Genomic DNA, 23,996 nt, shown 5'->3' with positions numbered 1-23,996 from the left:
CGCCCGAGATCGGGAGACCAGGCGAGGGGGAGAGGTCCAGGGAGGCCTGGATCACAGTCCTAACAGGGGCGAAACGGGAAGGCGCGCCAGAAAAGGAACAACGCAAATGGAGCAGGCGTGCACGGAGCGCGAACTAACGAACCCCTCTGACAACAACCCCAGTCCCTCGGCAGCTCCAGAGACCGGCTCCTCACGGGGGTTGGCCGTAGTGACTGTTAAGTCCCGCGGGCGCCGGGGCAGGCCGGACTGTGCCATTCGTGGGGGGGTTCCATGTGGGAGCGAGCCGCCTCACCCAGGGCTGTCCAGCTAGAAACTCCCCGGTGCCACCCCCGCCTCAGTCCGAGGTAGGCTAGGCCGGACGTGACGCAGCGTGATGCCATGGCGGTGTGAGTGAGTCTGCGCAGTGTGGGGCTGAGGGCGGCCGGACGGCGCGCGTGCGTGCTGGCGTGCGTTCACCTTCAGCTTGGAGTGGGGTGAGTGGTGCCCTACGGGCCGGGGCGCCGCGTCCGCAGGAAGAGGCGCGGGGTGCAGGTCAGGGCCAGCGGGGGCGCGGCGCATGTGTGGGCCGTGGCTCTGGGCGGCGTGGGGGCGCTGGACGGTGTCCCGCTGGCTCAGAACCGGCGCGGGGCCTGGATCGGGGCCGCTCTCGCCTCCGGCCTCCCCAGTGGGGCCCTGTCGCTGGCGTTGGATTTGACTGACCGCCAGCGTGGTGGCAACACTGAAGCGTCCAGAATTTTCTGCCTAACCTCTCGCCGGCATGGAACTGGCTAACCGTTTTATTAAACTCTGTTTTGCGTGGACGGTAAACCCTCCAGATAACCTCTAAATAGGCTAAAAAAAATTTGGAACCTCGTTGAGCTGCTGTCGTTGGCAGTGAGAACTCCGCACGGAGAGAGAGAATGTAGTTGGGTTGACTTCAGTGAGGGGATTTCCATCTTTCTCAGTTATTAAAAAAAGTGTTCAGACATTTAACACTGTTGACCCCCACACACAATTTTTTAGTACAGTTATAACTAAGAAAACAAAAATTCCCTCCAAAAAATTACAGGTTAATTGCGAAAGACCACATTTAAATTTTTGCCCGTGAAATTCAGTTTAGTCGTTTCTCTGAAACAGTGCTTCAAAAAAGACTGTCTCCCCACATTGTGTGAAATGCAGGAGACCCACGTACTTGTGTTTTAAAAAACCCCATTTGCAACATATTATTAAAGTTGGATTTAAGAGAACATGGTAGAAGAAAATCTAAGCAATACTACACCTTTGAGCACCCTCATTATGTTTTCATCTCAGAGCAATTAAAACTGTTATACAAATCAACGTTAAGATAACTGCTGCTTTTTTCGTACTCAGTTGTCTATGAAAACCATTTCCCTAGGAAGTACTCACTCTGCTTGAAAATGCTCCTAAACTTTAAATTTTGGGGTATCTCAAGGTTGCAGTGAAAGTTTTTTGAAATCTTTTTTTTTTTTTTAAGCCTTTTAAACATATAACATAAAAATGGCTTCCAAAAGAGCTCTGGTCATCCTGGCTAAAGGAGCAGAGGAAATGGAGACGGTCATCCCTGTAGATGTCATGAGGCGAGCTGGGGTAAGTCCCACATCGATTTTTAGCCACTCCTGTTTTAAATGTTTTTGGATTTTTAAATCATTTTGAATAAAATATTCAAAGTGCTCTATGAAATATTTCAAATATACACAAAATTTCAGAGATTACACAAGAATAAATACCTGTTGATCCACTGCTCACATTTAGTGCTTGTTAATGTCTTGCCATATTTCCTTCAGACCCATTTCTCTTTTGTTTTGAGCTCTGTCGTCCAGGCTGGAGTGCGATGGCAAGATCTTGGCTCATTTCGGCCTCTGCCTCCTGGGCTCAAACCATCTTCCCACCTCAGCCTCCCAAATAGCTGGGACTACAGATGGATGCCACCACACCTGGCTAATTTTTGTATGTTTTATAGAGACAGGGTTTTGCCATGTTGCCCAGGCTGCTCTCCAACTCCTGAGCTCAAGTTGTCCACCCGCCTCAGGCCTTCCAACTCCTGAGCTCAAGTTGTCCACCAGCCTCAGGCCTCCCAAAGTGTTAAGACTACAGGCGTGAGCCACTGCACTGTCCTTAGACCCATTTCTTTTTTCTTTTCTTTTTTTTTTTTTTTTTTTTTGAGATGGTGTCTCTCTGTGTCGCCCAGCCTGGAGTGCAGTGGTGTGATCTTTGCTCGCTGCAACTTCTGCCTCCCGGGTTCAAGAGATTCTCCTGCCTCACCCTCAGCTGGGATTACAGGTGTCCGCCACCACACCCGGCTAATTTTTGTATTTTTAGTATGGATGGGGTTTCACCATGTTGGCCAGGTTGGTCTCGAACTTCTGGCTTCAAGTGACCTGCCAGCCTTAGCCTTTTACAGTGCTGGGATTACAGGCGTGAGCCACCATGCCCGGCCCCTCAGACTCATTTCTTAAAGAGCAAATGCTTCAAAGAAATACATTTGAAGCCCCCTTTGTAAATTTCTCCAATCCTATGCCCCTTCTTCCTTCTTTAAAGATAACTGCTATCCTCGTGCTCTTATGTATCCATGCATGTGTGTCTTTTTTTTATTTGAGATAGTCTTGCTCTGTGGCCCAGGCTGGAGTGCAGTGGTGTGACCTCAGCTCACTGCAACCTCTGCTTCCTGGGTTCAAGCAGTTCTCTGCCTCAGCCTCCCAAGTAGCTAGGATTACAGGTACGCGCCACCATGCCTGGCTAATTTTTTGTATTTTTAGTAGATGGGGTTTCACCATCTTGGCCAGGCTGGTCTTGAACTCTTGACCTCATGATCCACCCACCTCGGCCTCCCAAAGTGCTGTGATTACAGGCATGAGCTACTGCACCCGCCCCCACGTATGTCTTTAAGGTAGCGTTTGACCGTGGTTCTCATTTTGCGTGTTTATGTATTATCTCTCTCTAACAATAGTGAACAGTGAAGTAGAACTAACTCTGTGCCAGCCATCATTCTAAGTGCCGATAAACCTTACAACAACGCCGTGAGTTAGATATCACCATCCTCATTTTACAGTTGAAGAAACTGAGGCACAGAGACATAAATAATGTACCCACGTCACATAGTAAGTACAAAAGCCAGAACTCAGACCTAGGCAGCCTGGCCCCAGAGTCTGTTAACCCTATACTCCTCTGGTTCTCAGAAATGAAGATACATGTCGATTCAGTTTATCCATTTAAAATTGCTGCTTGGTGTTGCACTGAATGCCACAATCTACCCATTCTTCTAATTACAGCATTACAATTCTGTAATAAGTATTCTTGTGTAGGTTTCCTTGTGCAAATGTGTGGAAATTTTTCCAGGTTATAAATCTAAAAGTAGAATGACTAGGCTGAAGGACAGCCCGTAGTCAGCATGACTAGGTTTTGCCAAGTTGCTCTCCAGTGTCCCAGTTTGTAGTCCCACCAGCAGTGTAGGAAAATTCCCACTTTCCCAGTGCCAGCTCTTGGTATTGTTGACTTTAAAAATTTTTGAAAGATAAAGCAGTATTTCGTTGTTTGGACTTGCATTTCTATTTTACAAAAATAACATGAGGTTTAAATGGCAACAGTAAACTTGCAAGATGAGTTATTAATAGGATGATCATATAACTGGTCACCCAAACCAGAACATTTGTGGGAGAAAGGGTGTTCCAGTCCCACAAAGTACAGGAAAGCAGCTATAAGCAGGGTCTGTCCCAGGCAAACCAGGGTAGACCTAGTTATTAAATATATTTAGCCAATGTATTAGCTTAAATTTGGTATAGTTGTGGTGCAGTATTTCCTGTCATGTTACTTTCAAATACAGGGCAGCTGTGTAAATGTTACTCTAGCTGGGTGTGGTGGCTCATGTCTGTAATCCCAGCTACTTGGGAGGCTGAATTAGGAGGATCATTTGAGCCCAGGAGCTGGAGGCTACAGTAAGCTATGATTGTGTCACTGCCCTCTAGCTCAGGTGACAAGGTGAGACCCCATCTCTCTTTTTTTTTTTTTTTTTTTTTAAAGACATGTTACTCTGAATATATGTTTCAGTGTTCCTAAATATAACGTCTTTCTCGTAGATTAAGGTCACCATTGCAGGTCTGGCTGGAAAAGACCCAGTACAGTGTAGCCGTGATGTGGTCATTTGTCCTGATGCCAGTCTTGAAGATGCAAAAAAAGAGGTTTGTAAGCCATACATGGAGTTGTTCCTTCATACGGCTTCTTTGTTTCTTGAAATGTCTAAGACTGTTGTTAGCACAGACTCATTTTAGAAAATTATTTTGCTTGAATGTCTTCCCCTGACAGATTAAGAGGGTGAGGACTTTGTCTTTCTATTCTGTATCCGTAGAATGTGGCAATTGCTTGATACAGAATGTGCTCAGTAAGTGGGTGGCTGGGTGGGTAGGTAGGTGGCTGATTGGATGTGTGGCCAGATGGGTGGGTTGGTGCTTAGATGGATGGCTGCATTGTTTTCCCATCAGTATTTTTCTGGCTTACACAGGCATCCTTGCCTTCTATTACACATTTTTACCTGATGTAAATCAACTGCCACGTTTTCCATTTATTATTATTATTATTATTTTTTTTTTTTATTGTTGTTTTTTAGAGGAATGGTCCTGCTCTCTCCCCTAGGCTGGAGTCCAGTGGTGCAGTCACAGCTCACTGCAGCCTCAACCTCCGAGGTTCAAGCAATCCTCCCACCTCAACCCCCCAAGTAGCTGGGACTACAGGCATGTGCCATGCCCGGCCATTATCTTTTCTAAAGATACTTTCAGAGTTCCACTGTAGTTGTGTTGTTTTTTCAGTATCTTTAGAATTATGGCTCTTACCTTTAAGGACGATGGACACTTTTGGAAGCTAGCATCCCTTTCCTCAGAAACATGCTCCCCCACAGGCGCTTTTGCACACTCCGTCATGGGGTCAGGGTGACAGGAGTGTGGACTGTACCCTCTGACAGCAGGGTCATGGCGGGAAAGGAGGCAGAGTCGGCTCACAGATGGCTGGTTGTACACTGCTGAGGAACCTGGAGTGCGGTTCCCTGGGCCAAGCTGTCCTCAGATACATAGGAAAAAGTTTAATCCTTTCTAATAAGTTTAGATTTTTCATTACTGGGTTGTAGAAAATTAGACTGTTGGTATTTACATATGATTTGTTGAAACAAATTAAAAGTGACAAGCAGAAGTAAATATTCCAGGCCAAGTGCAGTGGCTCACCTGTAATTCCAGCACTTTAGGAGGCCAAAGTGGGAGGATCACTTGGGACCAGGAGTTTGAGACCAGCCTGGGCAACATAGCGAGACTGTTTCTCTTTAAATTAAAAATTTGTAAAAGCCAGGCGTGGTGGTGCATGCCTATAGTTCTAGCTACTCAAGAGGCTGAGGCAAGAGGATCACTTGAGCCTAGACGATTGCTTGAGCCCAGGAATTTAAGACTGCAGCGAACTATGATTGTGCCATTGCCCTTCAACCTGGGTGATAGAGCAAGACCCTGTCTCAAAAATAACAATAATACTTTTTTTCATCTCTGTTTGTGTTTTTGTCATATGATGTCTGGGCATTTTAAAACAGTGGTTACCTTTATTTTCAGTCGACAGATAATAAGTGTACATATTCATGGGATATGTGATGTTTTCATGCATAATGTATAGTGATCGGATCAGAGTAATTAGCATATCCATCATCTCAAACATTTCTTTGTGTTGGGAACGTTCAGTATTCTCCTAGCTATTTGAAATTGTATGTGGTTGTTAACTGTAGTCATCCTATGGGGGTATAGAACACCAGAACCTATTCCTTCTATCTAGCTATAATTTTGTATCTTTTAACAAATCCCTCCCTATCCCCACTTTCTCCTATCCTCCCCAGCCTCTAATATCCTCTGTCCTACATTATACTTCTATGTGATCAATTTTTTTTAGCTTTCACATATGAGTGAGAACATGGAGTGTTTAATTTGCTATTCCTGGCTTCTTTCACTTAATATAATGTCCTCTAGTTCCATTCTTGTAGCCACAAATGACAAGATTTCATTCTTTTTTATGGCTGAATAGTATTCCATTGTGTATAAATGCCACATTTTCTTTATGCATTCATCTGTTGTTGGACCTAGGTTGATTTTGTATCTTGGCTAGTGTGACTATTGGTATAGTAAACAAGGGAGTGCAGGTGTCTCTTCAGTATACTGATTTCCTTTCCATTGGATACATGCCCAGTAGTGGGATTGCTGGACCATATGGTAGTTCTATTTACTGTAGTTTTTTAAGGAAGTGGTTACCTTTTGTGTGTTTTTATTTTTCAGTGCAGATTCTAAAAGGAGTAAAATAAATTCTATACTTTATACATTTTCTTTTGAGTTTTGAGCTTTGCTTGGTTTTGAATCAACAGTAGGATGTTTATGGTCTTAAAAGTGATTCTAAGCCAGCCACAGTGGTTCACACCTGAAATCCTAGCACTTTGTGAGGCTGAGGCAGGAGGATTACTTGAGCCCAGGAGTTTCGAGACTAGCCTGGGCAATGTAGTGAGACCCTGTCTCTACAAAAATAAAAAAAAATTAGCTGGCTGTGGTGGTGCATGCCTGTAGTCCTAGCTCCTGCAGAGGCTGAAGTGGGAGAGTTGCTTGAGCCCGGGAGTTCAAGGCTGTGGTGAGCCATGATTGCACCACTGTACTCTAGCCTGGGTGACAGAGTGAGGCCCTGTCTCTAGAAAAATTTTATAGGTTGCACTAAATACATAATACATTTTTATTTTGTAATTTGTTTAATGACTAGATTTTTTTTAACCACTTTTTAAAGTCCTAAAGTATTGTTGGCCAGGCACAGTGGTTCACGCCTGTAATCCCAGCACTTTGGGAGGCCGAGATGGGTGTATCACGAGGTCAGGAGTTTGAGACCAGCCTGGTCAAGATGGTGAAACTCCGTCTTTACTAAAAATACACAAATTAGCCGGGCACGGTGGCGGGTACCTGTAATCCGAGTTGCTTGGGAGGCTGAGGCAGGAGAATGGCTTGAATCCGGGAGACGGAGGTTGCAGTGAGCCGAGATCCCTGCACTCTAGCCTGGGCGACAGAGCAAGACTCTGTCTCAAAAAAAAAAAAAAAAGAAAAGAAAAATAAATAAATAAATAAAAAGTCCTAAAGTATTGTTAAAACAATTTCCATTTTGTAATTTCAGGAAGTTTGAAATTAATTAGATTTCTAGGATTTTTTTGGGAGGATACTAAAATTCTCCCCCCATTACATTTTTCATAAAGTTAAGAAAAATTTTTTGTGCCTTTTACTTAAAATTTGTTTCTCTATTAATTTTATTATTATTTTTTTTTAGGCAGAGTCTTGCTCTGTCGCCCAGGCTAGAGTGCAGTGGCGCAGCCTCAGCTCACTGCAGCCTCCGCCTCCTAGGTTCAAGCGATTCTCCTGCCTCAACCCCCCAAGTAGATGGGACTACAGGTGTGCACCACCATGCCCAGCTAATTTTCATATTTTTAGTAGAAATGGGGGTTTTGCCATGTTGGCCAGGCTGGTCTCGAACTCCTGAGCTCAGGTAATCTGCCTGCCTCGGCCTCCCAAAGTGCTAGGATTACAGACATGAGCCACTGTGCCCAGCCTGTTTTTCTATGAATTTTTTAAGTTGTTCATGTACATTCTTGTTGAACAATAATTCGAACAATATAGACACATATAAAGTCAAAATGTTAAGTGTCCTGTTGTCATTCTCCCTCTGCCCCATCCCACACTACTCCCATTAGCAACTAAAGTGTCTTCCTTTGTCTGTGACTACCCGTATACACAATATGTGGGGTGGGGGTGCTTGTGATGATTGTACACATACATGCATACATCTACACACAAATATGTATATCCTTGTCTTTTACAGGAAGGAGATTATACTACTCCTGCTACTCTGCAGCATGGACATCCTTGCATGTCACTACATACAGGTTTTCTGCATTTTTTGTAGTTAAAACACCATTCCATCATGTGGATACACCTTAATTTATTTAACTGTTCTATTGGCAGATAGGCTATCTCCTGTACTTCCCACATTTAAAATAGGAAAGTATTATTGGACTGTCACTTTAATGCACAGTTGAAATGAAATGTTTTTGTTTCCTTTATGTTTTAAACTGTTACAGGGACCATATGATGTGGTGGTTCTACCAGGAGGTAATCTGGGTGCACAGAATTTATCTGAGGTAAAAATTCTACTCAATTATACCTCAATAAAGCTGGGGGGGAAGAAAAACGAAAGAATTTCAGCATCTGCTTGTGTTCTGTTAATTTTGTTATTATTCAGATATTTCAGGGAGGAGGCTGTGAAAAAAAAAATAGAAACAACTAAAATTAACAAAATGGTGTTGTAGCATTAACTCAAACTTTTTTTTTTTTTTTTTTGAGACGGAGTCTTGCTCTGTCGCCCAGGCTGGAGTGCAGTGGCACAATCTCGGCTCACTGCAATCTCTGCCTCCTGGGTTCAAGCAGTTCTCCTGCCTCAGCCTCTGAGTAGCTGGGATTGCAGGCATGCACCACCACGCCCTGCTAATTTTTGTATTTTTATTAGAGACGGAGTTTCACCATGTTGCCCAGTCTGGTCTCAAACTCCTGACCTCGTGGTCCGCCCACCTCGGCCTCCCAAAGTGCTGGAATTATAGGCGTGAGCCACCACGCCTGGCCTCAAGAAAACATTTTTAATATTTTCTATGGAGGTCAGGTGCAGTGGCTCAACGCCTGTAATCCCAGTGGTTTGGGAGGCTGAGGCAGTAGGATTGCTTGAGGCCAAGAGTTTGAGACCAGCCTAAGTAACCCATCGAGAGCTCATCTCTACAAAAAATTTTCTTTTAATTAGCTGGGCACGGTGGTGCACCCTTGTAGTCCCAGCTACTCGGGAGGCTATGGTGGGAGGATGGCTTGAGGCCAGGGGTTTGAGGCTGCAGTGAGCTGTGAATGCACCACTGCATTCTAGCCTGGGCAACAAAGCAAGAACCTGTCTTATCAGAAAAAAAAAAAATGTTGCCATGGAAGTAAGCTGAATTGGTGGAACCGTTATGAACAGATGTCGATGAATACAGTCCAAAGTAAGATGATTTAGTTTTTTTCCACCAGCAGAAGAATGATCAGATTTTGTGTTTTGGGAAGGGCAAATTGTCTACTCAGAGTCTTAACTGGGGGAGGCTGTGGGGCTAGGGCTGCCAGCAGGAATGACAGATGCCATCAGCAGAGACCATCGTTCCTCATTTTAAGTCGTATGTGAGGAGTCAGAGGCCAGGGTGAGGGGCACACCAGCAGGCAGAGTTGGGGCTGCCAGAAGCACTCAAGAAGTGGGTTGTGTCGGACACAAGGGATCTTTTCCTGCTAGATTCTGTTCCTCTCTCTGCCATCTGAAAACACCCAAAACACCACATTCCCTCCCTCCCGTTTCTTTCTCCCTGGAGTACAAAATGGCAAGGGTCAAATTGCTTCTTCTGATCTTTAAATGTGGAAGAATGCATTTCTCTTATGAGAAATGCTTTGCTTGGGTTTAAGAATATAATATAGACCATTTTGATTGTTTTTATACCAATGATTTAGAAATATTGTTGGAAAATAGGTCAGAGAGCTTGTGGTTTAAACTAAAATCAGATTCTTCCAAAGTTTCCTAGTGAGTGATTGGTTAGTGGCTTAATGATAACTTGATGTATTTTTGGTTTTCTTTTCACTAGTCTGCTGCTGTGAAGGAGATACTGAAGGAGCAGGAAAACCAGAAGGGCCTGATAGCCGCCATCTGTGCAGGTGACGTGCAGGGGCAGCCTGTGTTGCAGCGTCATTAGTGGGTGGGGTAGGCTTTCATTCGATGGTTTGATTCCAAATAGCTCTTCCCCTTCATAAAGCATGCAGGGCATCTGTGTTGGTGTATTTAGTTTGGGTGGCATGAAGTTGGTGTCATTTCAGAGATGAGGACAATTGTTCTGTTTTCTGCCTCTCCATGACTTTGGTCTACATGCTGTGAAACTTAGTGTTTCCCGTGTTTGGTTGACTTTGGAGGAAAATAAGGCCCTCTGGAATTCAGTAAACAGCTTGTTACAGCAAGTCTCTGTGCCAGAAAGTCTTTGTGCCAGCACACAATCAGCAAAATCCGTCAAACATCAACACAGCAGCTCTGCCCTGTGCTTGCCCTGCAGATTCAGAAGCCCCTTGGTGCTTTCCGCTGGCTTCTCAGGCATTTCTGATTGTCTCAGTACCGAGTGATCTTGGGCACCGTATTATCTGCCACATAATTTGGAACAAGGACATTTGGTGCTTCACAGATGTCCTCTTGTCTTTGTACCTTAGTAATATTTTATTTTCTCATAACCATTTTAAGATCCGTTCTTGTTGCTTTCATATCAGATGATGATCTGCCATCTTGGTTTTTTCCCATGCTGTAATTTTTGCCAGCACCTTCCTTGTTATGTAGGTCTTCATTAAATATTTGTCAGGGCCGGGCGCAGTGGCTCACGCCTGTAATCCCAGCACTTTGGGAGGCCGAGGCGGGCGGATCACCTGAGGTCAGGAGTTCGAGACCAGCCTGGCCACCATGGTGAAACCCCATCTCTACTAAAAATACAGAAATTAGCCAGGCGTGGTGGTGGGCACCTGTAATCCCAGCTACTCGGGAGGCTAAGGCAGGAGAATCGCTTGAACCTTGGAGGTGGAGGTTGCAGTGAGCCGAGATCGCACCATTGCACTCCAGCCTGGGGGACACGAGCGAGACTTTGTCTCAAAAAAATAAAATAAATAAATATTTGTCAGAAGAGTGAATGAATAAACGAATGAATGGATGGTTTGGTAAACATCAACATCAAAACATGTTGCTGTTGCTGTTTTGTTCAATACAGTAAGCTTTTCAAAAGAAGTTATGGGCCAGAGGTCCTGGGGACTTGATACATTCGGTCAGTGGTTCTCAATGTTCTTTTGGTGCACTTGGCAAGGTCAAAGCAGATACTACTGAGGGGACAGGTGTGGTGGCTCATGCCTGTAATCCCGGCACTTTGGGAGGCCAAGGCAGAAGGATCTCTTGAAAGCCAGGAGTTTGAGACTAACCTTGGCAACATAGCCAGACCCCATCTCAACAAACAAACAATAAATTAGCCGAGCACAGTACTGCATGCCTGTAGTCCCAGCTACTCAGGAGGCTGAGATGGGAGGATCACTTGAAGTCAAGAGTTAGAGGCTGCAATGAGCTATGATTGCACTCCAGCCTGGGCAACAGAGTGAGACCATGTCTTTCAAACAAAATGTTTGCCTTTTTTCTTCTCAGTCTTTCAGGAGTGACATCAGAGTAGAATGATACCATCATTTGAGCATCTATTATTGTGTTTTAAAAATTTCCCAGTTTTATTAGGTTGGTGTAAAAGTAATTGTGGTTTTTGCCATTAAAAGTAATTGGCCGGGCACGGTGGCGCATGCCTGTAATCTCAGCCCTTTGGGAAGCCAAGGTGGGCGGATCGTTTGAGGTCGGGAGTTCAAAACCAGCCTGGCAAACGTGGTGAAATCCCGTTTCTACTAAAAATATGAAAGTTAGCTGGGCATGGTGGTGCACGCCTGTAATCCCAGCTACTCGGGAGGCTGAGGTGGGAGGATCACTTGAGGTCAGGAATTCGAAACCAGCCTGGCCAACATGGTGAAACCCCGTCTCTACTAAAAATACAAAAGTTAGCTGGGCAGCTAGCTGGGCATGGTGATGCATTCCTGTAATCCCAGCTACTCAGGAGACTGAGGCAGGAGAATCTATTGAACCCAGGCGGCGGAGGTTGCAGTGAGCCGAGATCACGCCACTGCACTCCAGCCTGGGTGACACAGCAAGACTGTCTCAAAAAAAAGTAATAATTTTTAATAATGGCAGATGTTCATAGATATAACCCACATAAAAGCTAAAGGGATTCTAAGACCTAAATGTTTGAGAACCATGGCATTAGGGGCTGAGAAGAACCACAGAAGTCGACCAGCCTGGCAGGTCTTGTACGTGGGCTTACTACAAGAGTCACCACTAGCCTTTTGACCTGCCCTGAGGCTTAGGTAATTATTTCTGCCAAAGGGCACTGCAGTCACTGCAGCCCAAGCAGCTGCTCCCCTCTTTGGAGAGAAAGTCACAGATCCTTGAGTTTGGTTTTCTTTGGCTCTGCTGCTGTGAAGCAAGCCTCAATCCTAGATGCTTTGACCAAAGGAAGAAAGTTTGGGCTGAGTTTGTTTCCTTATGATTCTGTGGGAAGTAAAAACCGCATGTCAGTTTGTCCTGTGCCACAAAAGTAGCAGAATGATCAGCCACGGCCGGGCGCAGTGGCTCATGCCTGTAATCCCAGCACTTTGGGAGGCTGAGGCAGGTGGATCACCTGAGGTCAGGAGTTCGAGACAAGCCTGACCAACATCTTGAAACCCTGTCTCTACTAAAAGTACAAAATTAGCTAGGCGTGGTGGCGCATGCCTGTAATCCCAGCTGCTCGGGAGGCTGAGGCAGGAGAATCGCTTGAACCTGGGAAGTGGAGATTGCAGTGAAAATTAGCCAGGCATGGTGGTGCACGCCTGTAATCTCAGCTACTCAGGAGGCTGAGGCACAAGAACTGCTTGAACCTGGGAGGCGGAGGTTGCAGTGAGCCGAGATCGTGCCACTGCACTCCAGCCTGAGCGACAGAGCGAGACTTCGTTTCAAAAAAAAAAAAAATCAACCACATTTGGCTTACTGTTTTGTGCTGAGGCTGGATGGAATGCCATGCTAAGAAGCATGGGCCTTATAGTCCTTTAAATCAACATTAAAAAATAAACAGGCTGGCTGTGGTGCCTCATAGCTGTAATCCAAGCACTTTGGGAGACTGAGGTGGGAGGATCACTTGAACCCAGGAGTTCAAGACCAGCCTGGGCATCACAGTGAGACCCCCCACCTCTACACAAAAATATTTTAAAAAATCAGCCTGGTGTGGTGGTGCACACTTGTAGTCCCAGCTACTCAGGAGGCTGAGGTGGGAGGATCACTTTGAGCCCAGGAATTTGAAGTTACATTGAGATGTGATGATCACACCACTGCACTTGAGCCTAAATGACAGAGCAAGACTCTTATCTCTTAAAAAAAAAAAAAAAGTAAAAATAAGCCAAGGGCGGTGGCTCACACCTGTAATCCCAGCACTTTGGGAGGCTGAGGCGTGTGGATCACGAGGTCAGGAGATCGAGACCATCCTGGCTAACACGGTGAAACCCCATCTCTCCTAAAAATACAAAAAATTAGCCAGGCATGGTGGCGGGTGCCTGTAGTCCCAGCTACTCGGGAGGCTGAGGCAGGAGAATGGCGTGAACCCGGGAGGCAGAGCTTGCAGTGAGCCGAGATCGTGCCACTGCACTCCAGCCTGGGTGACAGAGCGAGACTCCGTCTCAAAAAAAAAAAAAAAAAAAATTATATAAAAAACAGTAAAAATAGAAAACACACTGGCAGTGTGTTTATACCATTGAATATCCTGCACCACTGTTGTGGGCACTACACAAAAAATAGGAAAAAATGTGATGATGAGCTGAGCTAATTGAGATGAGGGTTATGGGAATGGAACAGAGGAGTGATGGAAGAGATTTGGATCGTTTAAATTGGCAAACAGAAAAATAAGATTTTTTTTTTTTTTTTTTTTTTTTTTTGAGATGGGAGTTTTGCTCTTGTTGCCCAAGCTGGAGTGTAGTGGTGCAGTTTCGGCTGACTGCAACCTCAACCTCCCAGGTTCAAGCGATTCTCCTGCCTCAGGCTCCTGAATAGCTAGAATTCCAGGTGCCTACCACCATGCCCAGCTAATTTTTGTATTTTTAGTAGAGACAGGGTTTCACCATGTTGGCCAGGCTGGTCTCGAACTCCTGATCTCGTGATCCGCCCACCTTGGCCTCTCAAAGTGCTGGGATTACAGGCGTGAGCCACCGCACCCAGCCAAGATTATTCTGAAATGTTGCAGTTAGGAATTGGAAACATTTTGAACACAAAGAATATTAGCCTAGTCCTTAATATTGAGTGAATGAGGAATGCAAATTGGAAGGGAGTCTATGTTAAGAAGGAAATTAAATGATATTTACTTTGAGTGGGGGAGGGGGAGGAAGTGTGGAGTTGGAGGAGTGGGCAGTTGTCAGCTGAGATGCTCAGGTCTAGGAATAAGGCCTCTGGAAGCGAGGTCTTGGCCACCTGGAGGAGCTGGGGTCGGCAGAGGTGGTCATTTTGCAAGTCACCACAGGGTGGTGCTGTTGGCTGCAGAAGGGGACGTGGTCAGCTGCACCCTCTGCACTGTAGTGCAGAGTACAGAGCGTTTTCATCCATCAGAATCCCAGGTCCTAGGTGAGTGAAACGTCTCTTCTCCAGTATTCCAAATAGGGTTCTGACGCCCCAGAAAGCAGTAATTATGAGCTTACCATGATAAGTAAGAAAGACATCAGTAAATTCCTGCATCCAACTGTAACATAAACTTACTCACATCGTAGCAGTGATTTTATTACCACCTTGAAGGGAGCAGCCTAAAAATTCTCGCTCACCGATCACTTTCCTCACTGTACTATCATCTCTTAAAGTTTACTTTAAAATACAAGATGATGTAGGAATTTCTTCTTAAATTCTTACCAAATAAAAATTAAAAGCAATTTATAAATCCATTCAAATAAAAATTGATAATTAATTATTACAGACTTTTAAAATTTGCTGCCATACATAGCTGTCTTGTGTGTAAAAATAACGTGGAGAAGAGACATTTGAGGCTTTTGATTTAAGAGCTATAAATCAGGACTTAGTCTGAAACTGACACCTGATATTAGGCAGAAAGCTTATGTAATTAGGTAGTATTTGTGTGATCTTCCTGTTTGTAACAGCTACGGTCTGAGTAGCTTGTGGTATATTATATAACTCCTTTCTTGTAGTCTTGTTGAAAAATGAAAGGTCAGTAAGACCAAGACCTCTCAGGTTTGCTGACACTAAAAGTGTACAAACTGTGCCACAGGATCTTAGGCATCCAGGGCACCCTAAGTGTTTCCAAGATCAAGGTGCTGTTCTGAAACATATCCTTCTAAGTGTTATGTGAGGCCTTAGAAAGAATTTTTGTATGTGTAGCTTAGAGAAAAAAGGTAGAATGAATACTTTGTAAAAAGCTTTAAGATGAAATAACAATTAAAGGTATATAAAATCTTTGTTTTTAATCCTTATTTAGGACCATTACATATGCAATATGCTTGTGACCCTCCCTGAAGTTGGCCATTTTCAGTGAATACATTTAAATAAAAATCTGAAGTTAGGACCTGCCAATTTGGAAAGACTTCATTAACTGACACTTCCATGTGGTTCTTTGCTTAAGTAGCTTTCATAACGCGATGCTAGTGCCTTTATATCTCACACTTCCAGGCACTTCACAGGGTGTCTCCTTCAAGGACAGTGTGCTGTCCATTTTAATCCTACCACCTGGCATACCTGGATGGATAGGTGGATGAATAAGTGTTAATTTCCTATTTTATTTATTTATTTTTTATTTATTTTGAGACGGAGTCTCGCTCTGTCGCCCAGGCTGGAGTGCAGTGGCGCAGTCTTGGCTTACCGAAAGCTCTGCCTCCCGGGTTCACGTCATTCTCCTGCCTCAGCCTCCTGAGTAGCTGGGACTACAGGCGCCCACCACCACGCACAGCTAATTTTTTGTATTTTTAATAGAGACAGGGTTTCACCGTGTTAGCCAGGATGGTCTTGATCGCCTGACCTCATGATCCACCCGCCTTGGCCTCCCAAAGTGCTGGGATTACAGGCATGAGCCACCGCGCCCGGCCTAATTTCCCATTTTCAAGTAGAAAATAAAATTACAAAAGAGCAATAAAATCCAGAAGTTCAGAGAGTACCAGCTGCCTTTAGCATGTAACTAAATCTTTTCCTTTTACTAAGATTGAGGTAAGAAGTTGAGCCCGCCCCAGTGATCCTCCCCCTCCTTTGGACTCCTGGTATATGTGGTCCCTGTTCTGGGGGTGGGGAAGGTGAGAGAGGTGAGCACATTTTGTTTATCTGTGTATACTCTGCTGGTATCAAGGTAAATCTTCTTGAGTAAATGGTTATTGAAGTATTTTGAGTTTCTGTGCTTTGGCCGGATGTGCTCAGCAAATCGTTTGTTATAAACATACTTTATCTCTCATACTAGGAAGTGTTTCATTTCAGAATCGTAGCTGTATGTTTGGTAAGAGCCTCTTGATTTTGAAGAATACTTTGCTGTTGCAGTTTTTGTTGTTGTTAGAGAAGGGGTCTGTGTTGCCCAGGCTGATGTTGAATTCCTGGGCTCGAGCAATTTTTCTGCCTAGGCCTCCCCAATTGCTGGGATTACAGGCATGAGCCACAGTGCCAGGCACTATTGGCAATTTTTTAAACATGGGGTTTTCTATATCCGCACTTAGATCTTTTTATTTTTATATTTAGGTCCTACTGCTCTGTTGGCTCATGAAATAGGGTTTGGAAGTAAAGTTACAACACACCCTCTTGCTAAAGACAAAATGATGAATGGAGGTAAGTATATGCTTGTTTTTGTTTGTTTGTTTGTTTGTTTTTTTGAGATGGAGTCTCGCTCCATTGCCCAGGCTGGAGTGCAGTGGTGTGATCTTGGCTCACTGCAACCTCCGCCTCCCGGGTTCAAGTGATTCTTCTGTCTCAGCCTCCTGAGTAGCTGGGATTACAGGCGCATGCCATCACACCCAGCTAATTTTTGTATTTTTAGTAGAGATGGAGTTTCACTTTGTTGGTCAGGCTGGTCTCAAACTCTTTTTTTTTTTTTTTTTTTTTTTAAAGACAGTCTCGCTCTGTTGCCCAGGCTGGAGTGCAATGGTGCGTTCTCTGCTCACTGCACCTTCCGCCTCCTGGGATCAAGTGATTCTTCTGCCTCAGCCTCCTGAGTAGCTGGGATCACAGGTGCGCTCCACCACACCTGGCTAATTTTTGTATTTTTTAGTAGAGACGGGGTTTCTCCATGTTGGTCATGCTGGTCTTGAACTCCTGACCTTGTGATCCACCCGCCTCAGCCTCTGAAAGTGCTGGGATTACAGGTGTATGCCACCACGCCCGGCCTCAAACTCTTGACTTCGTGATCTGCCTGCCTCAGCCTCCCAGAGTGCTGGGATTACAGGTGTTAGCCACCGCACCCAGCCCATATGCTTGGTGTGTTTTTTTTTTTTTTTTTGAGATGGAGTCTCTCGCTCTGTTGCCCAGGCTGGAATGCAGTGGCGCGATCTCGGCTCTCTGCAACCTCCACCTCCCGGGTTCAAGGGATTCTCCTGCTTCACCCTCCCGAGTAGCTGGGATTACAGGCATGTGCCACCACAAGTTTCTTGTAGACTGGGCGCAGTGGCTTCCGCCTGTAATCCCAGTACTTTGGGAGGCTGAGGCGGGTGGATTGCTTGAGCCCAGGAGTTCGAGACCAGCCTGGGCAACTTGGTTAAACTCCATCTCTACTAAAAATACAAAAAAGATTAGCCAGGCATGGTGATGCACACTGGTAGTTGCAGCTGCTCAGGAGGCTGAGGTGGGATGATTGCTTTAAGCCTGGGAGGTCAAAGCTGTGGTGAGCTGTGATCTCGCCACTGCACTCCAGCCTGGAGGACAAAGCAAGACCCTATCAAAAAAAAAAAAAAAAAAGTTTCTTGTGTACCTATAGAATTTTATCTATCACATACTCATTATCCTTTTTATTTTAACTAAAATGAGATCTACTAAATGTATTGTTCTGCAGCTTGCTTTTTTTAACTTAATGTTATATCTTATGTTATCTTTTAACAGCACATGTAGATTTAGATTTGCTTCATCCTTGTTAAGTACAGCTGCTAGTCCAGTGTTGGAATGTGCCGTGCTGTATGTAACTTCTCCTGGGGGTGGGCACGAAGGTGGTTTTCTGCTTTTGCCCTTGTAAACCATGCCGTAATGAACATCCTTGAATGCCGTTGTGAGCATATCTGAGCTCCCTTTGAAAAGTGATGCACTTTTCATTATGCTGCATGTTTTTTAATTACTAAACTTTATTTTTTTAGAGCAGTTTTAGGTTCACAGCCAAATTCCCATCTACCTTCACCCACTCCCCACTCCCCCGCCCCTGGCCATGCATAGCCTCCCCTGCTAGCAACATCCTGCACCAGAATCTGCACCCACATTGACACATCATCATCCAGAGTCCACAGTTTACATGAGATTCTCTCTTGCTGTTGTACATTCTACATACAGTTACATTTGATCCAGAGCAGTGTTTTCCTGAAAATCCATGGTTTGTTTATTTATTTAATGTATTTGAGACAGAGGCTTGCTCTGTCACTTAGGCAGGAGTGCAGTGGTGTGATCTCAGTTCGTTGTAACCTCCACCTCTTGGGATCAGGCAATCCTCTCACCTCAGCCTCCCGAGTAGCTGGAACTATGGGTATGAGCCACCACACTTGGCTAATTTTTAAATTTTTTTGTAGAGACAGGGTCTAACTATATTGTACAGTCTGGTCTTGAACTCCTGGCCTCAAGCAATCCTTCTGGCTTGGCCTCCCAAAGTACTAGGATTACAGATGTGAGCCACTGTGCCCCGCTCATGGTTTTATTTTAGTTGCTAGAAAGGTACTATGTTATCATTAAAACTATCTGTTTGAAAATTGGTACTTTTTGCCGGGCACGGTGACTCACACCTGTAATGTCAGCACTTGGGGAGGCCGGGGTTGGGGGGTGGATCACGAGGTCAGGAGATCGAGACCATCCTGGCTAACACGGTGAAATCCCGTCTCTACTAAATATACTAAAAAAATTAGCTGGGCGTGGTGGCGGGCACCTGTAGTCCCAGCTACTCAGGAGGCTGAGGCAGGAGAATGGCGTGAACCCAGGAGGTGGAGCTTGCAGTGAGCTGAGATCGCGCCACTGCACTCCCGCCTGGGCAACAGAGTGAGACTCCATCTCAAAAAAAAAAAAAAATTGGTACTTTTTAATAAAAGTCTCTGGTTTCTGGGCATTTTAAATGTAGGAATTTAATTTACTTCAAGCTCATGGAGGGATTTTAGAGGGTTGAAAGAAATGGCAAGAACAGAACTGGGCTGCCTTTGTGATGTCTTCAGAGGGAAGACTCAAGCGGAGCGCGCTCCTGCACTACCTGAAGGTGTGCCTGTTGCATCTGTTTTCCTTTAGTGCCTCAAAAACATTGAGGTTGGTCAGGCATAGAAAAAGATCAGATTGTTGATGCTCATACTCGGAGTTTACAAAGCACGTTCCCCTACGTTATCTTGGTGGAGCTTCCTGGTCCCCAGTGCCCAGCAAGGCAGGTGGCATCATCCTGGCTTCACAAACAAGGAGAGACTGAGGCCAGAGCTCAAGCCCAGCCCTCTGCCTTGCATCCAGTTTTGCCTTCCTGCCCCTCCCCTGCTCTGTGGTAGCGAAAGGCTCCCACACACATTTAAGTTACCAGGTGTTGGATTTAGTCAATAACCTCTATTATAAGAAATGGATACTTGAAATGTCTATCCTTTCAGGACACTTTGAGAGGTAGGGCTGCAGTCATCACCTGGGGGTCTGCTCTGGGTGAGGCCCTTGTCCTCATTGTGAACTTCAGATAAGCAATCCCATCTGAAGGCCATAGTCTTTTTTCTTTTTTTTGTTTTTGTTTTTTGATAGATTCAGGGTCTCACTATGTTGCCCAGGGGGTACTTAAACTCCTGGGCTCAAATGACCCTCCCACCTTGGTCTCCCAAAGTGTTGGAATTACAGGTGTGTGCTACCAGCCCCAGTCCCCATAATCTTTTAATTCCTCCGATTTTAGAATAAGTTGGTTATAACTAATGTGTGATTCCGTTTCTCATTTGTCCACTGTTTGATGGCATCTGCATGCCTGGTCCCATACCTGAGCACTGAAGAGCAGGGTCTCTGGAGCCTGGCATCGTGGGGTGGCCCTCAGCTTCCCCACTCACTGTGGGAACTTTCCTTAGTTTCTCTGAGCCTGTTTCCTCATCCGTTGCCTGAGGATAAACCTGCTTCAGGATTGTTGGTGAAAAGACTGCCCTCACCTAGCCTCTATAACGCCACTGCATGCCACCACTGCTGAGTACTGTTTGTTTGCTAGGTTGGTGTCATTCTCATTTTACCAAAAAGTGAAGCTTTGAGAGGTCAGACAGCCACTAAATGGCAGACCTGGGATTTGAACCCAGAACTCTGCTCAGGGGTCAACCGACTGCTCCCCAAAGGCCAGGTAGTAAATATTGCAGGCTTTCTAGGACTTCAGCTCTCTGGCAGCTACTCAACTGTTGCAGCTCCACAATAGCTACAGACAGTACTAAACACGCAGGGTGGCTTTGTGCCAGTGAAGCTGCATTTGCAAAAACAGGCAGCAACCTGGCCTCGGCCCTCAGGCTTGTCGTTGCTGACCTGTGTCCTGAGCCCTCCCATTTTTTTTTTTTTTTTTTTTTTGAGACAGAGTCTCGCTCTGTCATCCAGGCTGGAGTGCAGTGGCACGATCTGCGCTCACTGCAAGCTCCGCCTCCCAGGTTCACGCCATTCTCCTGCCTCAGCCTCCCAAGTAGCTGGGACTACAGGCGCCTGCCACCACGCCTGGCTTATTTTTTGTATTTTTAGTAGAGACAGGGTTTCATCGTGTTAGCCAGGATGGTCTCGATCTCCTGACCTTGTGATCTGCCCTCCTCGGCCTCCCCATGTGCTGGGATTACAGGCATGAGCCACCGTGCCCGGCCCCCCACCCCACCTTTTTTTTTTTTTTTTTTTTTTGAGACGGAGTCTTGCTCTCTCACCTAGGCTGAAGTGCGGTGATGCATCTCGGCTCACTGCACTCCACCTCCCGGGTTCAAGCGATTCTCCTGTCTCAGCCTCCTGAGGAGCTGGGATTACAGGTACTGGCCGCCAAGCCCAGCTAATTTTTGTTTTTTGTTTTGTTTTTTTTTTTTAGTAGAGACGGAGTTTCACCATGTTGGTCAGGCTGGTCTTGAAATCCTGACCTCAGGTGATCCACCCGCCTTGGCGTCCCAGTGTTGGAATTACAGGCATGAGCCACCACGTCCGGCTTCCCATTGCTTTTTCTCTGAAGAGACTTTAAGACTTGGAGTCTGGTTTAAAAAAATAAAGAAATAAAAATCAGTGCCTTCTGCTGGTTGGAACGGGAAGTATAAAATCTGAATTCGCTATAGGGTCACAATCCCAGCCTCAAGTTCGCACAGTGCCTTCTGCCTTCCTGGTGCTGACGGGGTGCATGTTCTGTCTTCGCCACTAGGTGGAGGCAGTTGGTAACCTTAAACCTTTTGCTTTTCCTGGTTAAAAGTCTAACAAGAACCGTAGAACCTTTAAGCATATTTAACCAGTTTAAGCCCTGTTTGCACTGTTTTAGCCACAAAGATACTGTTCAGTGAACCATTTACAGTTGTGCCTCACCTTGTCCCACTCTCAGCTGTGCATCTCACCGTCGCTCTGGAAGACCTAGCCCAGCCAGTTTCTAGGTTAGCATTTGAAATGGTCTTGGCCTGGTTTAACCATCAGTAAATGAGGCCAGATTATGATAAACCTTTTCCCCTCAAACTAGGGATCCTCTTTTTCTCTACAATAGTTAAATTGGAAATTTTTTATGTACTCTATTCATTTATTTTGGTGGGTGACCTGATTTTTAACATTTTTTAGATCAGTCAAGCACAGTAGTGAGAAGAGGAGATAGAGTAGAACAAGGAGTAACTGCCTATGAACGATCAATTGAGATAACTCGCTGCCTTCGACCAGCAGTGGCTTGGTTTCTAATGACAGTAAGACAAGTTCCTATAGGTATTGTTAATCTCCTTGGAAAAGAAATGAACACTGTGTGGTTTCAGAAGCTCATTAATACAGCAGAAGCACTGTGCTTCTGTTTGAAGGGAGGTTTTCGGATGAATTTTTCTGCGTGTTCATTGAACAGACGTTTCCTAAGCTCCTCCTTAGTGCCTGGCACTGGGAACAGAAGAAGGAAGAAGAGAAAGCTGTGCCCTCAGGGTGTTCTCAGGTCTGCACTGAGCTGTGGTGACCAGAGCCACCCGCCTGCCTGCATGGCTGGTACATCAGGAGAGAGCAGGAGTTCACAGAGGAGCTTTGTCACTTCCCCCTCCGCTAAATCTGTTCTGTGTCCCCACATCACTGAGTGGTGTCACCATCATCCAGTCACCTGGGACAGGCAGCTGGGAGTCGTCCTTGAAGCCTCCTCACCTAGGACTTCATTGCAAACCTCCATTTCCTCTGGATCACTGTCACCAGCCTAGTGCAGGCACCACCAGCTCCTACCCAGACAGCAGGTTCCTTTCCATCTCCCTTCTGGTCCCAGCCCAGTCTCTGTGCAAAGGCCAGATCGCAGAGGGCTCCAGGCCCCGTGACATGGAGTTCAGCGTGACCTTCAGGTGCTGGAGAGAGTTGGCAAGGGCTTTCCATGGGGAACTGGCTATGCCCTGCTTTGCACTCTGGACAGTTAGCTTTTGGGTGCTGGGCATGGCTTGAAGGGGTGCCGGAAGGGAGAGCTGTAATCATGCAGAGATCCTTCCCCTTTAAAGCAGGGGACAGGCGAGAAAGGAGATCGAGTCAAGAATGGTGTTTGGTGCCTTTGACCTCACACTTCAGGGGTGCCTCCTGTGTGCCATGGATATCATTGGTCAGACAGGGACTGATGAAGACCCAGCCTTTTTAAAGAGTGAACAGTAAACAAGGAAATGAAATGTTCATAGATTGTGATAGATTGTATCAATGCTGCGAGGGCAGTAAATAGAATGCGGTGATAGAGTCAACAGAGGAACCTAAATTTGGGGAGGTGGGGGTGGTCACAGATACCCTCTCTGAGGGGTTTTTGTTGATGCTGAAACTGAAGGAGCAAGGAACTGGGAAGAGCTGGTCTCTGGGTGGAGGGAGCAGCCCTTGAGTTCTTCCTGGAGCAGGAGAGAACCTGTTGTATTCAGTAAGGGAAGCTCCAGGTGGGAGAGTGATAGGGATGGGTGTGGGGAGGGAGGTTAGGCTCTGTGTGCAGTGGAGAGGCTGGTAACTACCTGCTGTGGAGGGGCAGAGCTCAGGGCATCCATGCTTAAGAGTCCCAGTTTTGATATTATATTTGCCAAGAAATAGCCAACCGGCGGGCCTGGAGGTGTGGGGATGCAGAAGGAAAGTAGTCCTTGAGAGTGAATGTGGTTTCTACCTGCACACGCACACTCACATGCATACCTGCCTCCATTACATTGTGCTGTGGTTGTTTTGAGGCATCAGAGGGTGTGCGTGCCGCCACGTTGATCGGGGTGGCTTCTGCCTTCAGTGCTGCCGCATCCCTTCACCCTTCCCCGGCACTTCAGAATTGACACTTGAGCTTTGTTGTAAAATAGTGATGTGAGTAACTGTCATTCACCGACGTCTCCCCCAACACTTAAAGTCTTAGCAGCTGCATTTAACTTACGCATATTTGTTTCATTCTAACAGTGGTTTCTGTCACCCTTTGCTCTGCACAGTTTTAAAAATACTTTTGTAGTGGGCTTCTAAGAGCTTGGAGTGCCTAGTAAATGTTTTTGAATGGTTAGCTACAGTGTTGGGTTTATATGCTGTAATAGTGAATTTAATTGGTAAGTAATCGTCTTTCTCGTCACATAGCCCATTAGGATGTCACCTTTTCTGTTTCGACTTTGCAGGTCATTACACCTACTCTGAGAATCGTGTGGAAAAGGACGGCCTGATTCTTACAAGCCGGGGGCCTGGGACCAGCTTCGAGTTTGCGCTTGCAATTGTTGAAGCCCTGAACGGCAAGGAGGTGGCGGCTCAAGTGAAGGCTCCACTTGTTCTTAAAGACTAGAGCAGCAAACTGTGACGATCACTTAGAGGAACAGGCCGTTAGGAATCCATTCTCACTGTGTTCGCTCTAAACAAAACAGTGGTAGGTTAATGTGTTCAGAAGTCGCTGTCCTTACTGCTTTTGCAGAAGTATAGTTGTGAGGTCACGACTACACAGAGATTTCTCAGCCTACAAATTGTGTCTATACATTTCTAAGCCTTGTTTGCAGAATAAACAGGGCATTTAGCAAATA

At 45.6% G+C, this 23,996-nt stretch overlaps 1 protein-coding gene across 4 annotated transcripts; it reads left to right on the top strand.

The window, feature by feature from the left end:
• The first annotated feature begins 361 nt into the window (after nt 1-361).
• On the top strand, nt 362-23,996 carry PARK7 (Parkinsonism associated deglycase). Of its 4 annotated transcripts, none has more exons than XM_002811550.5 (7): nt 362-473; nt 1,475-1,587; nt 4,074-4,175; nt 8,120-8,179; nt 9,683-9,752; nt 16,393-16,479; nt 23,604-23,996. In XM_002811550.5, exons 2-7 carry the CDS (start codon nt 1,498-1,500, stop codon nt 23,762-23,764), a joined length of 570 nt encoding a protein of 189 aa, XP_002811596.1. In that variant the 5' UTR covers nt 362-473; nt 1,475-1,497; the 3' UTR covers nt 23,765-23,996. The 4 variants fall into 4 exon arrangements, with proteins under 4 accessions (XP_002811596.1, XP_002811597.1, XP_063576265.1 ...); XM_002811551.4 differs by having other exon boundaries at nt 363-531; XM_063720195.1 differs by lacking the exon at nt 8,120-8,179 and having other exon boundaries at nt 364-473.

This window comes from Pongo abelii, chromosome 1 (genome assembly GCF_028885655.2).
Source record: "Pongo abelii isolate AG06213 chromosome 1, NHGRI_mPonAbe1-v2.0_pri, whole genome shotgun sequence".
NCBI classification, from domain to species: Eukaryota; Metazoa; Chordata; class Mammalia; order Primates; family Hominidae; genus Pongo; species Pongo abelii.
This window is presented reverse-complemented; position numbering and strand designations above follow the sequence as displayed.